The sequence below is a fragment of the Petromyzon marinus genome, chromosome 12 (genome assembly GCF_048934315.1).
Source record: "Petromyzon marinus isolate PM22_M1 ecotype Great Lakes invasive population chromosome 12, UKy_Petmar_22M1.pri1.0, whole genome shotgun sequence".
Classification (NCBI taxonomy): Eukaryota; Metazoa; Chordata; class Hyperoartia; order Petromyzontiformes; family Petromyzontidae; genus Petromyzon; species Petromyzon marinus.
In genome coordinates this window covers 11,898,898-11,919,987 of record NC_133678.1, presented here as the reverse complement: position 1 = coordinate 11,919,987, position 21,090 = coordinate 11,898,898, and the positions used below count along the sequence as shown (strand labels likewise).

Below are 21,090 nucleotides of genomic sequence, written 5' to 3'. Positions count from 1 at the left end.
ACGTAACGCGTGAGGCCCTAACATCGTTAACAGTGCACTTTGTATTCTGTTTAAATGTACTTGGCGCGCTATCGCGCGGGGGGTTAAGCGAGAAAGGGCTTCGATTTGACCGCGCCTCGACTGCACGTTCACGTTGGCACTCCGCGCTCACCGTGACACGCATTGACAAACCGTGACGAGCACGGAACCCCCTAGCAGTGTGAAGTAAGACCATTCACAGAAGTCGTTTCACTGGCGGCTATTCTTGTGAATTGCGTAATCGGAACGCGCGACGTGAAGCGTCGACGGCATCGATCTTCCCCCTCGATTCCCGCGCTCGGGAACGCTCGCGTAGAAGCGCACGTGTGCACGCATCGGTTGTTACTCGCGGTTGACGTGAAACGGTCCGCCGATTGTACGTTGGCGTTACGTCTATGGCGAATAGGGCCAACGCAAGCGCACACATGCGATGGAGGCGTTGAGAAGCAACGCAAATCGAGACGGTAAAAGTAATCGAGATGAGTAAAGAAATGGTGACCATCCATTGAACTGGGGCACAGTGTACAAGCCGAATGGCAAAGGCATATTGGTAGCGCTTGTCGCACTTGATCAGGCTGTTGGGGTCAACTCTGTCGACAAGCACCTATGAAGTCCGGCACGGAGCACGAAATACCTGACCACCTTTGTTTCCCCATTGCACGACGCACTGGGTACTAATTTAAGTCTGAGTCGACCTACGGGTGACCCGGGACCAGGTCTGATATCACTTGCTACTGCTGATGTTAGCCAGAGGTGGGAATCGAACTAGAGTTTTTTCGCGCACTGTGCTAACCAATACACCGCCGTTGCTCCAGTCATACCCAATCCACACTCACGCACAGCGCAGCATTCATGATTCATATTATTTGTATGCTTGTTCACCCAGGAAAGCTTCACTGAGGCTCATGACTCTCTTGCAGGAGGATCCTGTCACGTGTTGTGCAGTTGGGGGCGATGTTGCTACGTGTAATCCCAATTGTATGTATGTCGAACTTATTTAACAATTGAGCTCAAGTGGTGTCTGTACCCTACTGATGAGTTCTAAGAAGGAGGAGAACTGTCTAGAGGACCGAGCAAATTCCTCGGGATGTAACGGCGCCTCGATTCATCAATAATTACAATGTGCAGACCAGTTGCCTCTGACTCACCGCTGCCTGTTGGCTCGTCACATTTGCTCACTCGTGCACGGTGACACGCATGATACGATGACCACAATGCAGTTCTTCAGGAACTGGTGGGTTTTTTGTTTGTTTGCGTAAACGCTTAAGGGCTGAGAGCTTTTTTTTTGTTGTGCACGCACAGTGCGCCCGTTCTTTGTTGGTACACGCCGCAGACCTGACCGTGTTGCAGGGAGGGCCCGGCTTTGTGATCTGTGGCTGTTGCCGTTTAGCCGCTATCAATCGAGCCGTCTTTTTAACCCGAGCCGTCCCGCCGTCGCCGCCCCTCGGTGCAGGGAAGTTCAAGCTGCTGGAGCAGGAGCGGGACATGAAGGATCCTGTGCAGTACTTCAGCAGCGTCGAGGAGGTGGCCAAGGCGTTTCCAGACCGCGTCTTTGTCATGGAAGACATCTCCTTCAGCGTCAAGGTACTCTTGACTGTTCACCATGACCACCGCCGGGGCCTGCAAAACCCTTCCTCGTCAAGGTGTCCGCCAGTCGTGCTGCTCGGTTAGTTATTCGTTAGTTGTTCGCTTGGCCACGAGATTTTGTTTCAGGAGGGAATAATACGCGCTTTGGGATATTCGTCCACACTAGTGTCACCAGTGAGGGTTTTAAACTATAAGGTTTTTAACATTTTTTACCAGGTAAGCCTCACTGAGCTATATAGATGTTTTTCAGAAGCGACCTGGCCACAAATGATAGCTCGTTGAAGTGGCTATTCGCGTGGTAATTTATATCAGTGGCCGAATGCTCCTAACGCATGCTGATTCTAAATGTGGAGGGAAAAACCGGAGGTCCTCGAGAAAAATCCACGTGACCACGGGGGAGAACATGCAAACTCCAAATATACAGCAGGAGTTAGGGTAGGGATCAAACTGACAACCTGTATACCAGGTGATGTATTGAATATCTCACCACCGTGGCGCCTCATACACTTAAAAAACAATTCTCTGGGCAGATTAGTTCTATTGTTTTTTTGTTGTCAAGTTCAGTTTTCCAAATCAGAAAATTTATTGACACTGGAGGAATCTGATGAGCTATAAAGCTCTCTTTCTGCTTGCTCGCGTTTAGACCCCTGTTTGTCCCCTGTCCCTCCGCCGTCAATAGCTTCCTTGGGGTTCACAACCTCTTACCTCCTCTTCCAGCTCTAGTCCTCTTACCAAACCTCGTCACCCGTTCGGCGAACCCATCGTACGTGACTTTAGGTTTCTCTCCGTCGTGCTCGGAGGGGCATTGTGGCAAATCGATTTGAAACCTGGCTCCGTGTCCGTTAATCAGCTGTGCATTACAGACAGAGGGGGAAATAAAAACCTCACCTGGCTCGATGGAAATCTGTTTGACTGTTTTGCCCACGCCCCCACATTGGAATTGGCACCAATTTGTAATGAGAGTAAAATGTTACAATGGCATCTGTGTGCACCTGTGCCCGCGTGCGTGGTGTGTGTGTGTGTGCGCGTGGTGTGTGTGCGTGGTATGTGTGCGTGATGCGTGGTGTGTGCGTGGTGTGTGCGTGGTGTGTGTGCGTGGTGTGTGTGTGTGCGCGTGGTGTGTGTGTGTTGTGTGCATGTGTGTGTGTTGTGTGCGTGGTGTGTGTGTGTGCGCGTGGTGTGTGTGTGTGTTGTGTGCGTGGTGTGTGTGTATGTGTGCGCGTGGTGTGTGTGTGTGTGCACATTTGTTTGACAGCTGTAATCTCAATGGGGCTTTATTGCTGGCACGTGTCTCCATGCACACCCAGTTGGCTCTGAAGCAGTGTCAATTATTGAACATTTCAGGGAGCCAAGGGGTCATTTTTATCCTCGCCGGGTGCTAAATAAAGGCAGTTTTATAAGCAGGGGGAAAAGAGTCCGTCATTTGAATGTCGTGCACGATACAATTGCACGCAATTCAGGCGAATGAGCTCCCGCGCTTGGAAGATATCCTTTCTCTCTTTTAAAAAAAAGTGCTTTTAGTTTACAGTGGAAACGTTCAACTCGTTGCCAAATCTGCTGAACGTGCGCGCGAGCGAGCGAGCGAGCGTCTCGCGTTCAGCAAATTTGACTTTCGTGTAATCGTCCCTTGAGGCTGCGCGCGGAGCTCGAGTTTGACGGAGGTAAAAACTACCGGTGAACGAAAACCGTTTTCGCAACGAAAGCACGGCCCTCTGGCGTGCACGTACGCCGCAGCCCAACGTAGCTTTAGAGCGGATTTGGCATGACGGTTTAGCGCAAGGCAACGTCGTGAACTTTGCCGGTGAGCAGTGGTTGCTCATAAAAGCCACGCTTGGCCCCGAGTTGAACGATCTAATGCTGACTTTGAGTCCGTGTGGGTGAGGCGATCTATGTGAGCGTGTGTGGAGGCAGGAAGGGAAGGCGGGAAAGAGGGGTGGGGGGGGGGGGTTGGCAAGGGCTGCCCTCTTAATTTCCCACAAACACGCACGGTTCAAGTCGATAGGAGGGTGCCAAGAGCGGTGGTGCTGCTTCCTCGGACCACATAGCCAGCGGAAGCAATTTGTTCGCTCAAACATGCGAGGCCTTCATTGGCGCTCGTGCCCTGCGTTCAAGCGTTTTGGTTCGTGCCAAAATAAAAGACCGGGAGTTAATTTTTTTATTCGTCTCGCTCTCTCTTTCTCTGTTATTGCAGTTAGCGGTTAAAAAAAACAACAACATTGACGCGACTCTTAGTTTAGTATTAAACTTTTCTCCTCAACCCGTTGATATATATATTTTTTGTCGTGAGGTGAAGAAACGTGTGCCCCTCCCGGAGGGCTTACAGTCAGCGAACGCTCGTGTCGGGGGCCCCAGAAGGAGACACTGTAGAACTAGTTCTGGAGTGAGTCCGTCCGGCATCAGACAGTGCGTCCTCCATGCTCTGTATGGAGTGATTCCACTGCACATCAGTCATTTGAAGCATCTGCAAACGTTGGTCCTCTGAGCTGGGATGTAAAATAACAACCGGATGTGTCCTCCCTCCGTCTTGGCTGCCATTCGATCAGCAGTCTCATACGTTGGCCACCCTCCCTCCTAGGCCCCAATGCGTTCTGCCCAAGCGCTCGCTCGTGAACATCTCGCCACGGTGGCGAGATGTTCACGAGCTCGCCTGGCGTGCAGGAGGTCGTGGGTTCGATCCCGACACCTGTAAATTTGGAGTTTGCATGTTCTCCCCGTTGGTCGCGTGGATTTTTCTCCGGGTCCTCCGGTCTTACCCTCCGCATTTAGAAACATGCGTTTATAGATTGTTTTGGCTGGTATGAATTTCCGCGTGATAAGCCATTTTGGTGGGCTATCATTTGTAGTCGGGTCGCTTCGAAAAATTATCTTTACAGCTCAGTGGGCCTTGCCTGGTGAAATAAAAATATTTTCGTTTTGTTTCATAGTTTCGCAGTCCCGCACCTCCGGTGAGCACGGCTGGCTTCGTACGGTGCGAAAGTAGCTGGGATTCTCGTCCACCCGAGCAAGTGTAGCGGGATGTTGATGTGAGTCGGTTTGCCCCGATGTTTCCACACTCCGACGAGCGTCGATGTTTTAAATGCCCCTTCTTTTATCTCTTTTTTTCCCCCGCTACCGGCTGTAAGAAAAGGAAAACCTGGTGTCGCAATTGTTGCAAAGCTCAGTCGTTGTATTCACGCACTCAGCGTGCTCGCCCGCTCGCACACACGCTCCGTCTCTCTTTCTTTCTGTGCGTCTCTCCCGGGGGGGACGGGGGGGGTTCAAGGTGCACGCTGTTACCACTGGGTTGTGGCCTCGGTTCGAAGATTTGCCGGCCCTCCCCGCAGTGTGTGCAAACACGTGCGCTAATGGGGGCCGCTGTGTGCTCAGCCAAGGAACCATGCAGCCTCCTTCCTTCCCTTGCACTGTCGCGTGCGTGTTGTGCGTGTGCGTGCGTGTATTCTCTGTGTTTGCACGTGTGTTCTGTGTGTGTGCGCGTGTTCTGTGTGTTTGTGTTCTGTGTGTCTGCATGTGTGTTCTGCGCGTGCGCATGTATTTTGTGTGTGAGCGTGTGTTCAGTGTGTGCCTGTGTGTGTGTCTGTGTTGTGTGTGTGTGTGTTCATGTGTTCTGTGTTTGTGTATGTAAGTGTTAACACTTTTTTCGAAGCGCCATTTATATGTGTGTATTAAGAGCCCGTTATTGTTGTCGTGGACATCCAATTCTGCACTTGTTTCCGAAGACAAAAGAGTGCATTTGATACCTCTTTCGATACCTCTATCGATACCTCTATCGATACCTCTATCGATACCTCTATTGATAACTCTATCGATACCTCTATTGATAACTCTATCCGGGGACGCAACTCTGGGGAGGGCATCTGGCAGCGTCATGCGACGCATAGGGGCCCAGTCGGCCACAAGGATGGACTCGAATAAACAGATAAACAAGGGGAAAAAAAATATTAAGGAAATGTTTGAACAACATTATTTCATTATAATAGAAAAAGTACCCGTGGTCTACCACCATGGATCAATCCCGATTATTTACACATCTGGCTGTCGTATCAATGGAGCAGCGCAAAGTCGCGCGATCCACCCCCAATTGGGGAAATCCTCCATCGATGGGCCCGGCATCTTTTTCTTAATACTGTCACTATGAGACATGTCTTCCTCTAAACCCCTATATGCGGTGCAACTAAAATCACGTTTAGTTGTAGCCTACATATTATTGTTATACGGGTTAAACACATCCGTGGCTATTTCAGTAAAAGTGAGTCGGGAGAAAGGAGGGGAGGGCCCACAGTCGAACCTTGAAATAGGGAGTTGCCCCCGCCTGCCTCGATCGAGATGATTGATAGTTCCCGATGCAAATCTAATTATTGAAGCTGCCCTTCCGAGGCCCAGAGTGGGTCTCCGCGTGTGTTGGTCTGAAATGGGGAGGGGTGAAAAACATCCATTGTCCCGTGTATTAAGGGTTGACGACTTTGTTGCGAGGGCCGGCAAAATTCGCGCGCCTGCCGACGGCGTCCTCGATTTCAACGAAAGATTCTCCGGCGTTACCGAACGCATGGGATGGACGCGCGCAATTGAAGCACCTTTTCATACAGGTTAATTGCGGGACGTGAAAATCACCGCTCGCGCTTCCGTTGTCGTTTCAAATGACAGTGTGCTGCTGCTGCTGCTGCTGCGCGCTGGCAGACCCTGGCACTAACGATGAAGCGTCGCTTTTGGGTTTTTTTGTTGTTTAAATCACATGAATCATTCACGCAACTATTCGGAGTGCGCTTACTTTGCGCCAGATCGTAATTTAATTGAATCAAATGAAAACAACCCTTAAATGCATTTATTGAGCTACTTTATTCATTTGTAAGCAGGTGAGGGCCGATCTGCCTGACTGGGTGGCGCAGTTGTTCGGGCGTGCGGCAAGGGTTTTCACGCATCTTTAAAACATCTTAGCCGTGCCCATTTACTCTGAAGGCTCCATTCGTGCAGGGTTGTTGATTGTGCCATCGTGGTGAATATACGGTGAAGAGATTTTGAACTTTGTGTTGAGATCACCGAAGATAGATAAGAATAACAGCATCTGCAGTCAATTCGATTTTATTTAAAGCTCTTTGTCAATCCACTGCTGCATGAACACTTGCTCATTGGACGGGGGGTGCTTGGTCATGCTTCACCATGCTGTTCATTGCACGTGTAGTCAAAGGGCACGAGAAGCCCGCGACCAGTTTAGAGGTCGCTCCCCACTGACATCGGCCGTGGCTGGGAATCGAACGCGGGTCGCCGGGTTCATGAGCGCGGCACGTGCAACGTCGCTCCGCTGTACCGCCGACAATCTCATTGACCACGACGCGGATCCAACTTTCCGGTCGTGAAGTTTGCAAGTCGCGACACGTTTAGAGCGGGGATCATCGTTCTTTTTTGTTGTAAACCTTTCCACAGAAGAAGGCCACCGCTCCTAACGCTGCTGCTGCTGCTGCTGCTGCGTTTGCGCCCAGGTCGCGTCGGGCGAGTTCAGCGAGGACAGCGAGGTCTACAACTTCTCGCTGAGCACGGGCGATGAGCTCACGCTCATGGGCCAGGCCGAGATCCTGTGCGGGAAGCCGCCGGGCCGCGACCGCTTCCGCCTCAACGCCCTCCTGCGCAAGCTGGGCCGGCTCAACGCGGCCGTGAGCGGCGGCGGAAACTCGGGCGGCGGCGGAGGTGGGGGCGGCAACAACAACGCCCCCTCGTCCGTGCTGCGCCCGGCCAAGGGCAAGATGCCGTGCCTCATCTGCATGAACCACCGCACCAACGAGAGCCTCAGCCTGCCCTTCCAGTGCCGCGGCCGCTTCGGCACCCGCAGCCCGCTGGAGCTGCGCCTGCGCGAGGGCGAGCACACGCTGCGCTCCATCCTGGAGCGGGCACGCCTGCCCGTCAGCGTGCAGGTGCCGGGGCCCGGCGGCCTGGGCGGGATGGTGCCCGCCGGGGTCGTCGTGTTTGGGGGTGGAGGAAGCGGAGGAGGAGGAGGAGGAGGAGGAGGAGGGGGGGGCGGAACGACGTCCCGGGTTCCCGCCGGACCCCAGCCTCCGTCGGCGCCGCCGCCGCGCAACCCCTACGACCAGCACAGCATGCGGGAGGGACACCGCTACAAGCTGGTGGGCATCCGCGCCAAGATGGTGGTGGTGTGCTGCGCGATCCGCCCCGACGGCCTGGGCGGCGAGACGGCGCTGCCGCTGCACTTCACGCTGCAGGTGGGCGCGACGCTCCCGCGCTTCGCCCTGCCCGAGGGGCTGGCTTGCGCCGACAAGGCCTACGAGCGGGCGGTGCGCGACAGGCTGGCGCTCGTCCAGCGCAGCTTCGACATCGACGAGTTCTCGCGCGCGGTGCGGGAGGCGCCGCTCGTCGACCCCCCGCCTCCTCCGGGCGGCGGCGGCGGCGGCGGCGGCGGCGTGGCCGTGGGCTCGTCGGGAGCGACGACCGGGGGCCGGGACGTGTCGAGCCCCAAGCCGGGGAGGTCGGCGCCGGCCCCGCACGGCGGCCACGTGCCCTACGCGCGCGAACCCAGCGGCTGCCCCTTCCAGCAATGGCCGCCGGGGTGCGCGCACGGCGGGGGCGGCGGGGGGCGGCTCCAGCTTGGCTGCTTCGGCGGAGGTGGCGGCGGTGGCAGCGGCAGCGAGGCGTCGCTCGCCCGCTCCTCCCGCACGTGCTCGTCGGAGGAGGAGTCGCCCCGCGGAGTCGCGGCCCTGCCGCCGCTGTCGCGCGACCGTCGCTCCGTCCACGACGAGAACGGCACGGACGGCGACGGCTACGGCGGCGACGGCGGCAGCGACGATGACGGGGAGTACGTCCTGCCCGAGGAGCCGCGCCCGCCGCCGCCGCCGCCGCCGCCGCCGCCGCCGCAGTCATCGTCGTCGTCGTCGTCGTCGCACGCGGGACGCCCGCCCGGCGCCGATCTTCCGTACGAGGAGCTGTGGTCGGAGCGAGCCGTGGCCGCCGGGAGCCCCCGGCTGCTGACGCGGGGAGGGAGGGGATGCCGGGGAGAGGTGGACGCGGTGTACAGCTCCCCACCACGCGCCGGGCACCACGACTGCTCGCTGCACCCGCCGCCACTCCCGCCAAAGTCGCAGGCGGTGAGGCTCGGCCAGGACAGGCATACGTCGGTTGCTCACCGTCGTCGGTCGCTCACCGTCGTCGGTTGCTCACCGTCGTCGGTTAATCATCGCCGGTTGCTCACCATCGTCGGGGTTGCTCACCATCGTCGATGTTGCTATTGCACGTCCCTCGCAATCGTGCATTGTAACGATACATCTGGCACCTTTCGCTGCCTTCACGAACCTACCCTGACCATGTGTGGTGAAGTACGGCTGAACAATCCCCCCACCACTGACGCGGCATGGGGTGAGGCATTCATCGGCCTGTTGATTGATAAAGGGATGTGAAATGTGAATCATTGCTGTGGTGAAACCATTTGGGAAAAAAATAATTATCGAATGAAATTGCGACTCTCTCAAATTGTGGTGGCATTGGGAATCAACCGTGCCATCCCTACTCAGAAGTTCTGGTCAATGTCCTGAACCTATTCGTCACCTGTGTTTTTCTTTTACATATAGCTCAGATACAATACCTGACGTCAAACTGACAATCTTTAAGAGTTAAAACTAAAACATTTTTTTTGGCTTAACAAAATTCGAAACAAAATATCCTTTTCACAAGTGACAGCTTTTGCAGTAAAAAAACAGAACAAATCTTGGCAGTGGAATGAAACATCGATCCCTCCCGTGCTCCATTAATCTGCCCGTCCGCCGGCACCGCCGCACGCGCCTGGCGCCCGTGTCTCCTTCCAGGTGAAGGCCGAGTGCCGAGCCATGCAGGCCCAGGCGCCCCCCGTGCCCCCCCGCAGCACCAAGCCCCCCTCCACGCCGACGCTGAGCCCCCGGCTGCCTCCGCGCACGCCCCGGCCGCAGCTCAGCCAAGCGGCGGCACGCTCGCCGAGCCCCAGCCTCTCGTACTACTCGTCCGGACTGCACCACGTGTATGTGACCCCCCCCCCCCCACACCGCCACCGCCCACTCTACTCCCACCCACCCCCCCCTCCAACCCCATACCCCCCACACTCCGCCCAAACGCTCTCAACCCACGGCGGGAACGACGCACGCTGTTGAACTTCCCGCGCGGTGGCAACAATTTCCTGAATTCCGGAGGGATGATGGCCTGAGCCGAACCCCATCCGGCATGAGAACTTGTTACTTTCTTACGGGGCAGTATGGGTATGGTCTTGACGGCAGTACCACCTGGCCAGGTTAGGATGCATGATGGGATGGGTGGATAGTGAAATGGATGGGTGGATGAATGGATAGATTGAGGAAGTAATGCATGCGTGGGTGATTTTGTGGTTTAATTGATGGATACTGAACAGATGGATTGGTAGATATCTTGATTATCATGACTCCCAAAGTTGAATTTACTTCGGTATGGCCGGTGACACCTCGCCACGTCCAAATCCTTAATGCGGTACCGTGATCAGTTTTCCACACTGCATAGTTGCGTGATAAAATCGCCAACACCACTTAAGTGTGATCACCGATTGCCGCCACTCCTCCTGCAAGTGGTGACCCTGATTGTCTTAACACTGTATCATGGGACCTCCTTTGCCAGTACCAAAATATGAAACTAGGTCTTCCCCTTTTTTCTAGCCAGAAAAAGGAGGTCCCATTATGTGGCTGCTCACCCCGAGCTCTCATTACTCTGCGAGTGCATTGTCTTTGTGCTGCTGTACGCCTTTTGGCGTCCTCTGGTCTCACACCGTTTGAGACGAGGCTCTAAAGAAAGCTGTCTCTGGTGTGGACCAAACAGTTTAAAAGACAATGCCACATATATTATCAGAGTGTTTTTTGTTTGCATTCTGACCACAAGTATTGTGGTTAATGCAGACATGATTCCTTGTAAAAGGTTTCAGTTTGGTGTTTTAACATCATAACAACTAATCTTTGTTTTTTTGCGGTAAAGTCACGTAGAAATAATAAAATAACATAATAGTGTACGACGTTTCGATTGCAACACAAGAAATCACCATCAGGTACAGAAGAGCTAAATTTACGAGAGAGAGGAGACACATAACCGCAGATATATATACAGACACAGATACAACAGGGGATACAGAGAGAGAGAAACGTGGGAGCACACGAAATCAAACAGGTTTTAGCAAGATTTGGAAACTATATAACGCAACACAGACGGTCGGTCAAAACACAATTAACGCAAGGTCAGGTTGATTACGTTATTTCAAAGATTGTTAAATTGTAAGTTAAGTGTGGAATTTAAAATCTAAAAAATATACACACCGCATACACATATATAGACATCCAAGCAGAACGAGTTAGCACAGAGACACATGGAGAGAGACAGGCACACAGTGAAGCATCATCTCTGTGTCAAGGTTTTAAATAGACAGAGGGTGGGGCTGAGATGTAATGGGGCAATTTCACACTTAACTTACAATTTATAAATCTTTGAAATAACGTGATCAACCTGACCTTGCGTTAATTGTGTTTTGACCGACCGTCTGTGTTGCGTTATATAGTTTCCAAATCTTGCTAAAACCTGTTTGATTTCGTGTGCTCCCACGTTTCTCTCTCTCTGTATCCCCTGTTGTATCTGTGTCTGTACATATATCTGCGGTTATGTGTCTCCTCTCTCTCGTAAATTTAGCTCTTCTGTACCTGATGATGATTGCTTGTGTTGCAATCGAAACGTCGTACACTATTATGTTATTTTATTATTTCTACGTGACTTTACCGAAAAAAACAAAGATTAATTCCTGCAGTCACGAAAGCTCCAAATTCAAGTATCATAACAACTGTTTTGTTGCCAGAAAAACGGGGAAAACGTGTTCTCATATTTTGGCACTGGCAAAGGAGGTCCCATGAGGAAAACGGTGCTTTGCCGATGGTTAGGAAGATGATGGCGATGATTGGATGATTATGACGACATATGCATGTACGCACGTTGAGCTTCTTTGGCACCGCGCGAAAGCCAACCGTGCTAATCTGTGGTGCGAACTCTGTCAATGCAAAAATGCGATTGTTGCAAAAAATCTGGCAAACAGATTAGGGACAAGCCCGCTGCTCGCTCCACATCTTGTCGTATTTCTGCTGGAAATCGGTGGGAAAGGCCGAGCCCCCCGATGACGTGCACGGCGTCCCTGAGTGGCGCTCGTGCCAGGCGCGGTGCCGCTCCCCTTGGGGGCGGCGCAGCGGCCGCCTCCGATCGCGACGGATGGCGCGGCGTGCAGCGCTTCAAGCCGGCTTGTCCGGACGTCGGCGCGTCATTCGGGACAGGCGGTGGCGCGGAAGCGAGCCCCGTAGCGATCGAACGACGGACAAAATGACCGACGCGTCGCGAGAGAACGTAAGCGGGAGAAACAAAGCGCGGGCGCCACTTTTCCGGGGGACGAGCCCCTCAGCATTCCTCGTAAAGCTAGAGAGAGAGAGAGAGACAGGAGAGCGAGACAGGGAGGGAGGGAGGGAGTACTACAATGACCTCACTTCCTAATGAAATAATAATGAGGGGCTGTAATGTCGGAGGCCGGAGGCTTGCTTCGGAGGGATGATTCATGCGCAGATCGAGCTGTTGGTGGTCGTTGGCCGCATTAGTCGCAGCGCCCGGCAGTTACGTTTAGTGGACGGTGCAGTCCGTGACTTACTTTTGCTGGCGAGGTTTTGGCTGATGAGTATTAGGGGTCTGTGTGTGTGTGTGTGTGCAACGATGCATCGTTTCATCAATTAATATCGATGCTTAAGCTCCTCAATGCGTGCGCCGCATCACATGTGTACGAAACTTTGCGAGTGTGTTTGTTGCATGTGTTCTACGCACGGATTAGTGTCCGTTCACCCAGTGTTGACAAAAGTTAACGAATTTTTTTTTTATTTTACCAGGTAAGGCCCACCGAGCTCTGTAGCGCTTTTTCAGAAGCGACCTGGCCACAAATGATAGCGCAACGAGGTGGCTTGTCACGTGGGGATTATTCCAGCCAAATACTCCCAACGCGTGACTTTGATTCTAAAAACGTGGAGGGAAAAACCGGAGGACCCGGAGAAAAATCCACGCGACCACGGGGAGAACACGCAAACTCCAGATATGCAGCGGCAGGCGTCAGAGTTGGGATGGAACCCACGACCTCCTGTGTACCAGGCGAGGGAGTTAACCATCTCTCCACCACGGCGCCACAAAAATGAGCATATTCGTAATGTATGTACAGTACGTTGAACTTCTTTTGCACTGTACGTAGCCAACCGTGCTCATCGGAGGTGCATAAATGAGCATAGTAGTAATAATGAGATACAATTATAATTTGCATGAATCGTAAAACAAAACCATTCTTAAATGTGTACTCTGACACTCGCTTGTGAGTGGTCGTTGCTAAGTGTGTGTTTTTTATATATGTGTGTGTATATATATATAAAACATTCTCATTATTTTTAAGTACAGAGCAGCACACAATATTATCTTTTGTTTTGGAAACCAGTTGTTTGAGTTTGGTGCACACATGTTTGTGTTTGGACAGCAGTCCAGATCCCGTTGGCAGTGCAGCCCGAAAGCAAACAGCTGTTGCAATACTGACTGGAAGCAATGTGGGGTTCACTGGGAAATGAGGGTCAGAAGCTGTCATCGTCTCTGGTGCCGAATGATATCGTTCCTGTTTCTATTTACACCGCCAGCCATCGGTGTGTGTCCGGTTTGGTGGCGGTGCAGCGTGGGGGGTGGGTGGGGGGTTTAGGGTTCACGGCTCCCCCAATGACCGAGTCTCGGCCGGCGGTTTTATTTGGCCCATCATCGCAATTGCGGCTGATAAGAACTAGCACTCGGGAAACGGCGAATTTCCACGACTGAGCCCATAACACCGTGTTCTTCATTGCAAGGCCCGCGGGCAAATGGCAGGCCCTTGGTGGCCTTTAATGCGGCCCCAATCGTGCTGCTGTCAAACCCCAACGGTTCCACACGTGTGGCGACCGTCACGCCGGTGATGCCTTATTGTGGACTTTCTCGAGGTGATACACTTGCATGAATGTTGGACTTCTTTCGCACCGTACGTAGCCACCAGTCCCGAATTGGAGGTGGATGGTAAAACCACTGTGACTCTTTAATAATTCTTCCGTAGCTTTGTGTCATACTGTGGAGGTCTGTAACACGAGTTCACCAATTGAAGGTCACGAGTTATCCGAATGCAGTTATGACCTCGAATCATCAATTCATTCAAGCCGTGCTGCTCCTCTTACATTGTAAGTTGTGTGAACCGTACAATGTCTGTTTATCCATCGTGAGTGTATGTACGTATGTATACATAGCTGTTTTCCAAGTCCACTGCTGGATGGGATCTCCCTAGACTGTGGTGGGTGGTGGGCATTATTTGATCGCACTTCTCCACGATCAATACACACCCTCGGTCTCTTTAAATTCACAGCGAAGAGTTGCTGCTCGGCACACACGGAAGCAGAAGGAACCAAATTGTCCCTCGACATTCCCCCCCCCAGCTTGTCCTCCCCACAAGGCTGTGTGGCCCACGCAACCTTCACCGGGGAGGGTTCTTGGGTTCCTACCCAGCGCACTGACCGTTTCCCGAGCTCGAGTTTTTGGGCCATCACTGACGTCCGTGGCAATTATCCGAACCGATCCCGGGTCTCCTCTAGGTCGACTCGGTGTTTAATGAGTAGCTGGCGTGGCGTGCTTTTAAAGACTCCCACTGCCTCGCTTTGAAGACTTACACTTATCCGAAATTTTTTGGCGCCAAGTTACAAACGACTCCTATTATCCGAGATATTATTCCCCCCCCCCCCCCCCCCACTGTGGATAAGTGGATTCGATTATCAGGATCTGTGGTATGGGTCCCCCACGTCAAAATAACATTTATATTTTATTTCTGCTATAAATGTCCAATTGAAAAGCCACTTTGTTGAGCTATCATTTGTGGCCAGGCCGCTTCTGAAAAATAAGCTAACTAGCTCACTGTGCTTTGCCTGGTAAGATGGGGATGGTTTCCTTCTCTTTGTATGTGTCTGGGTGATTTGTTTTCTTTTCTCGTACTTTGCGCTCCAATTGTGTTGCTGTATTGTTTGTTGCTGTAACGTTAAGACCCGCCCCGACTGGACATCTGTGAAAAAAAGAGCTTCATAGCTCATCGGATTCCTGCTCCAGTACAAATAAATATTCCGATTCCGATAAAAGGACTTAAACTGCATATAGACGCACGACCTATTTACACGGTGTGTAAGTAGGTTCTGTGGATGAATTAACAAATTGATTGCAAGTCTTAGGACTCGGTGAGGCTTTTCTGGGTAAATATCGTAATGGGCCTTATTTGTATTTTTTTTCGTCTCTCTGATTACTCTCTCTCCCCCATCTCACTCGCTCTCACTCGCTCTCCCAGATTCTCCTGCCTCGCAGTCTCAACGCAGATGCCCCAAACGCCCCACATGTGCTCCAGGCTGACGCGCTCAATATTTAATGGCAGTGGCGCCTCTTAGCAGATGGGCGTGCGCATCTTCGTGCTAACCCGCCCTGAGTGCGCACGGTGCAGATTCCATCGAACATTGGACGTTTGTAGGCATCCAGCAATGGCATTAATTCGTCGACTTAAAATCGATTATTTACGTGTATAAAGTCCTGCACGTGACACTAGAATGCTTACGATTTTACACAAACTGTGCATGCAAACGATCGGCGAATGAAACATTTGAGGCTAAAGGAACCAAAATAACCGTACAAGTGAAAAACGATTTAAATGAATGAGTTGGCAAAAACGAGCCTAGAAAACAATTGAACTCTTGGATAGAATCCAGACCCCCGAATTGTGACGACTCATTGCATCGCCGGGGTGGTAATCATCACGAAACCTACAACTACAATGCAACACATGGAGTGAATGTTTGTCTCTGCATGTAAGTATTGGTTGTAATGTAGCAAGCGGTGTCATATTGGTTCATGCACTGAGCTGCGATCTCAGTGTCGGTGTGGGTTCAGTCGGAGGCGGTGACGCGACCCGGCGGTTGCGCGTTTGCCACTTACTGCAGAGGTTCACGGTCCGAATCCAGAGTCGTGTGCAGAGTTGAGACGCGCGGGAGAGAAAAGGCAGCAGGGCACGGCACGAGACGGCATGGGCCACACCACCGCCTCAGTGTGCACTGAACAGGGCTTCTCTTATAGTCACGCTTGCACGCATCTCGGGCGTTTATTTGGTATTTGCAAAGGTCTCTGTGCGAACATGTGCACTTCCACTCTTGCATTGGGAGAAATGTTGCTTCCCTTCTCCATTCATGAATCCTGTTTGCGAGGCGTTGTTTCGACCGCTGGCCCGGGGCGGTTTATTTCCTCCTCTCCCACTTCAAACGTTATGCTTGGCTGCTTTGCTGTTCGAAAACACAACGAAATGCTATTGATCGTCACCGAGGGGCCCCGACACCCATTCAGGTTTTTCGCCGTTCGAGTGAGCTGGCAAGGTCACGGGCGGGGGAAGTGCCGTACAGTGCCACGGCCGTTTAAGAATGGATCGAGCCCTCCACAACGCCGATGTCCATTAATCTCCGTAAATATCACATCCGCGAGCGGGCCGCGGTAATGCCCGCTTTATGGAGCTCATTCATCTTTCCATTTTGGGAGCGGCGCATTTCCGTTTCTGACTAAATAGGGGGACTTCTATTCCTCGAAATTGCTGACTCTAAGTGTTTTAAAATAACTTTTGTGGACTTTCTCGAGGTAATACATATGAAACATTTTATAGCTGCCGACAGCCATTTTACTTTATTAAAGTAAATGAATGTGAGTCTTTTCACTGACCGATGGTGGTCTATATATTTTACACAACGCATTATGTTGCGGAGGCAGACGTATAATGTTACGTACAAAATTTTCCTGAAAGTAATTTGACGATCGTATTGTTGGCTTAGTGAAATGTCAGATATTATACGGTATTCTCATTCACTTATACAGCAAAGAGCACCCGCCATGGAAGGTTGTATCACTAATGTAAATTCGCAATCTCTCTGTCTCCATGGAATAACGAACATCTCCGTTGTTGGCCCGGAGGCAGGGATAGAAATTCTACATTTCGATGGTGGGGAGTTAGGCTTCCAACGTAGAACAGACTTTTGGGCCAAGTGCTGTTAGCGAGCACCCATGAAGGCCGGCCCTTGGGGGTGGATGGTCAGTACCTCACCCGGCCACCTTTTTTTCTTGAGTAGTGATGTTTATGCATCGCACCAGGTACTCATTTGTGCAGGAATCGAACTCGGGTAGCCGGGTTACACTCACAGGTACACTACCACCACCACACGTATGTCTGTGGGTGTTGATGATGCAAATTGTGGGTACTCCCACCTCTTCTATGACGTCTGGTCAGCATGGAAGAGTAGGCCAAATACCCCTTTAGAGGGGCCCTCCAGAGCTCCCTCTTGTGGATGTTCTTCAGTCAGCAGTGACTTGAGCGGGAAAATTCAGGCCTCTACGTTTACATTTGAGGGTGGTTTGACTCTCGCGAATTGTTTATCCAGGGGTGTGAGGAGCAACGCGACGTGGATGGCCCAAGCGAACACGGACCCCGGAACCGGCTTCTGCTACCCCTGCGGCTGGACCTGCGATCACAGCAATGGTGGCGTCGGCGGCGCCGTCACCGTTGGCCCTCAACAGGACCGCTCGGCCCGGCCTTCTCTCTCCGATGGCCAGTCGGTAAAGACCTCCTGGTCGGAGACGTGGAGCCGGGGCTCCAGCGAGAGCGACGGCGGCCACTACCTGACGCCCGACGCGTCGCTGTCCAAGCACGGCAACTTCTTCTACGGTGGTCCCCGCCCACGCGTGGTGCCCCCGGCGCCCCAGCGCCGGGCCGACGCGGGGGCCGCCGCGCCCGCGGCCGTTCGCGGCGCCGACAGCCCCGAGGAGGCGCCGGCATCCCGGGGGTGGACGACTGGCTGCGGCGCGCCACCTCCCTCGCTCTGCCCTCCGTTCGGCAGCGGCTCGGCGAGCCCGGCGGACGGCGGCGACCCGTTCGACCCGTTCATGCCCGCGCCGGATGAGAGGCGGCCGCCCGCGCCCGCGCACAACGGTTGCTGCGTGGTGAAGCAGCCGGTGCTGTCGCTCCTCGCGCGCGGAAGCCTCCCGCCCTTTGACAGGATCCTGTCGGCGGAAACGGCGCAACCGCCCGGCACGCCGGGTGCCGCCGGGCCCGTGTGCCCACTCTCTCCACCGCGGCCTCCGAAACCGGGGCGTGCCTCCGAGCTCCACCAGGGCCCGCTCGCGCCATCGCCGCTCGTCTCGTCCTGGGAGCTCCCGGCGGAAAACGGGACAGAGGTTTTTTCGTTGGGGATGGGCGGCGAGGCCTACCTCAGGCTGTCGGACACAGACACGGGCCCGGGCGGCCACGAGCTCGGCGAAGATCCCTGGAGGCCCCCGTCGGACCTGGCGGGGCTGTCAGTGGAGGGCGTGTGCCGGTGCCTGCGTTTTCTCGGGTTGCCCGAAGGGCCCGTGGCAAAATTTTCTTCCGAGAAGGTGGACGGGACGCTGTTCGCTCAGCTGTCGGAGGAAATGCTCCTCAACGACTTTGGGTTGGGGAAGCTGCAGGCCAGGAAGCTGCTGCAGTTCGTCGCTGGGTGGCGCCCAAAACTGTGAGGCCGGCGACGTCGACCGTTCACGAGCGAAGCCGCGTTAAGTCGTTTGCGACGAGCGCTCGCATCCAATGGTTTACACCACAACCGAACGCACACCGTGCAGTTATTTATTGGCATTAATCACAGTTGCTGTCTACTGTAACGTTCTCACGATGCTCTAAGCAATGGTTAGGCCATTATGCGCCGGCTTCGCTAACTGATTTGGCGGTAAAACGTGAAAGCACTAACTTCATTTCACAATTAATTTGTTGTACTTATTTTTTGAGTAACCTATCGCAAAAAAAAGTAAAGGCCTTTACGCATCCTGTTTATGTGAGTGTATGTATGTATATACGAGGGGCGATCGAAAACTTTGGATTCGGCGAATGCTAAAAAAAAAAGGATACAACTGCACCAACGTAAATTTGGGCTCATTTTTAAGCCTCCATTTTGTACGCATGCGTCGTGTAACGTGAACGAAACCGTAGGTAACGAGGATAGTTCCGCCGAGGACCGTACACGCAAACTCGTGCGGTGACAACGGCTCTCTTCTGTGTCGTTTTGTCAGGATGAGACTTGGGTAATGGGGAGGGGGAGCGCTGATTTGCTGGATCCTGCAACCCCCCCCAAAAAAACACTCCTCTTGTCCGCAAAAAGTCACAGCTCAACACGGACAAAAAGATACATTTGTTTACTGTGTGACTCCTCCGTCTGAGAATGTGCAGAATCGTATGAATTTGAAGTATGACTCTTTTATCCGCGAAAAATACGGATAATTAAGATGACATTTTCAACACGACTCTTATCCGCATGTTCGTACACCCAGCAGTTATTTCAGAAAATCGGAAGATATCAGGGATGATGGATAACATGATCATGGAAAAGAGTAGTTAATGCTGTATTTAATATTCCATTTTAAAAATGTTTTGACCATTTCTTACACAGTATTGCTTATATAATTTGTATATACGAGTATGTAAAGCATCTGTTAGAAACTCTATTGTTTATGCTAAAGCGTAAAACGATTGTGAAGAATTAGTTCGTTCAATGTTTGTGCTTGTTTTATTTGACACGAATGCCGTCTCCAAGGTATTAAGATCAACATGGGTTCTGAAACGATGTAAAAATATTGCTCCGAGTTATCTTCCACTTTTTCAGCCACTCACTAAATGGTCTCGTGAACATCCTGAATACACGAAAACCACACAAACTGCGTTGCTATCTGCAATGGTTACTCCGGAAGCCTCGCAGGCGTCCGGTAAACAGAATCGTCCCCGTTTAAAAAAAAAAAACAGTCTCCAATGTTTTATTATTTAGCTTTTGCGATTTAGAACAAAAAATGTTGATGTTATGTTACAAATGCTGAATCATAATATTTGTGTTTTTTTTTTCCATTCGCTGGCCAAAGGGGAATTTTTCGGAGTAACTGTCCAGAACATTGAGTGTTAAAGATGTCGAAGACCTAGCGCCCTCCTTTAAAGTCTCGCGAGTCGTCTCTGTCTATCGAACTCACGGCCATGCCTTTCCAGCGATCACTGTGATGATGATGATGATGAATGATTAACGCTTGCGCCGTGATGTGTGGGAGCCGTTGCAGCAAGACTGATGGACCGGCCCTTCACCTCATGACCATCAGACCCCCAGCACAGAACAATGAATGTGGCATTTTTGAAGCCTGTCTCAACCTCCCTTGTACAAAATACATTGACTACAATTGACCGAAGCGTTGTGGATTTCTTTCGCTGTCATTACAAACAAAATCACTTTATTTCCCCAGTGTTTTCTTTTTGTTTATATACACGCTATGCACACAATCTGTTTTATTAGCCGCACTTACCTGAATCTGAATATTTGTACTGGAGGAATCCGATGATCTTTCAAGCTATTTTTCACAGATGTCCAGTAGGGGCGGGTATGAACGTTATAACAACAAACAATACAAAAAACATGAAAGTAGTGCAAAGTACAAGAAAGGTAAACGAATCACCCGAACACATAAAAATAAAAATAAACCATCCCCATCCTACCAGGCAAAGCCCACTGAGGTATGAACTTCTTTTTCAGCAGCGACCTGGCCACATATGATAGCTCAACAAAGTGGCTTATCTTTTGGTTATTTATAGGAGCAAAATAGTATAAATAATCTCATTATTTTTAAGACCCACTCATTTACCTTCAGTCAGGTCAATTTTATTTTTGTATAAATTCACTTGTTGGCAGTGCCGGATTAAGCTAGTGCGGGGCCTGTAGCATATGTTATAAAGGGGCCTAAATAAAAAAAAAACACGTAAATATTAAAACACAATTTTTTCTACTTGCATTGTAAAGTAATTGTATCTTTTCATTTGCTATACAACCAGATAATACTACAAATCGCTAACCTTAAACACCCAGTCGTTCATAAAAGTTTAAGGCAGTATAGTACTATAGTAATAGAGCAAGTGCAGAATAACTGAACCGGGAATTGATAGCTTGAATGTATTTAGCGCGGGGGCCCTTGAAAGTGCAAAGCCTGTAGCGTTTGCTACTTTTGCTACTCGGATCATGAATCTGGCACTGCTTGTTGGTAGTTCATGATGCCCGAGTATGCTGACTTGGTTTGTATGGAATGCTGCAAACGTTTTTATTAGGCGCCCAAAAATTTTACCAAAGGGGGAAGGAAAAATAGTCCCGTTGCCCAAGCGACATTCTACATTCGCATGCTGTGGACCCAGTGCCGGTTATCCTAGTAGCAAAAGTAGCTCCACATGTAGTAGCAACGGGCCCCACACTTTCAAGGGCCCCGTGCTAAATACTTTCAAGCTATCAATTCCGGTTCAGTTATTCTGCGCTTGCTCTATTACTATAGTACTATACTACCTTAAACTTTTATGAACGACTGGGTGTTTAAGCTTAA

The 21,090-nt window shown here is 51.6% G+C and overlaps 1 protein-coding gene across 3 annotated transcripts in view; it reads left to right on the top strand.

The window, feature by feature from the left end:
• The window catches only part of LOC116941568 (GRB2-associated and regulator of MAPK protein 2-like), an 85,128-nt gene extending 65,216 nt beyond the window's left edge, over positions 1–19,912 (top strand). The window contains exons 3-6 of one of the 3 annotated variants that reach the window (XM_076066611.1): positions 1,472–1,602; positions 7,080–8,693; positions 9,408–9,595; positions 17,106–19,912. In XM_076066611.1, the coding sequence (XP_075922726.1) occupies positions 1,472–1,602; positions 7,080–8,693; positions 9,408–9,595; positions 17,106–18,216 (3,044 nt within the window). In that variant the 3' untranslated portion in view covers positions 18,217–19,912. Of the gene's footprint in view, positions 1–1,471; positions 1,603–4,539; positions 4,629–7,079; positions 8,694–9,407; positions 9,596–17,105 lie in introns of those variants that run through there. The other 2 variants (XM_076066613.1, XM_076066612.1) reach the window with 2 other exon arrangements.
• Positions 19,913–21,090: the final 1,178 nt, after the last annotated feature.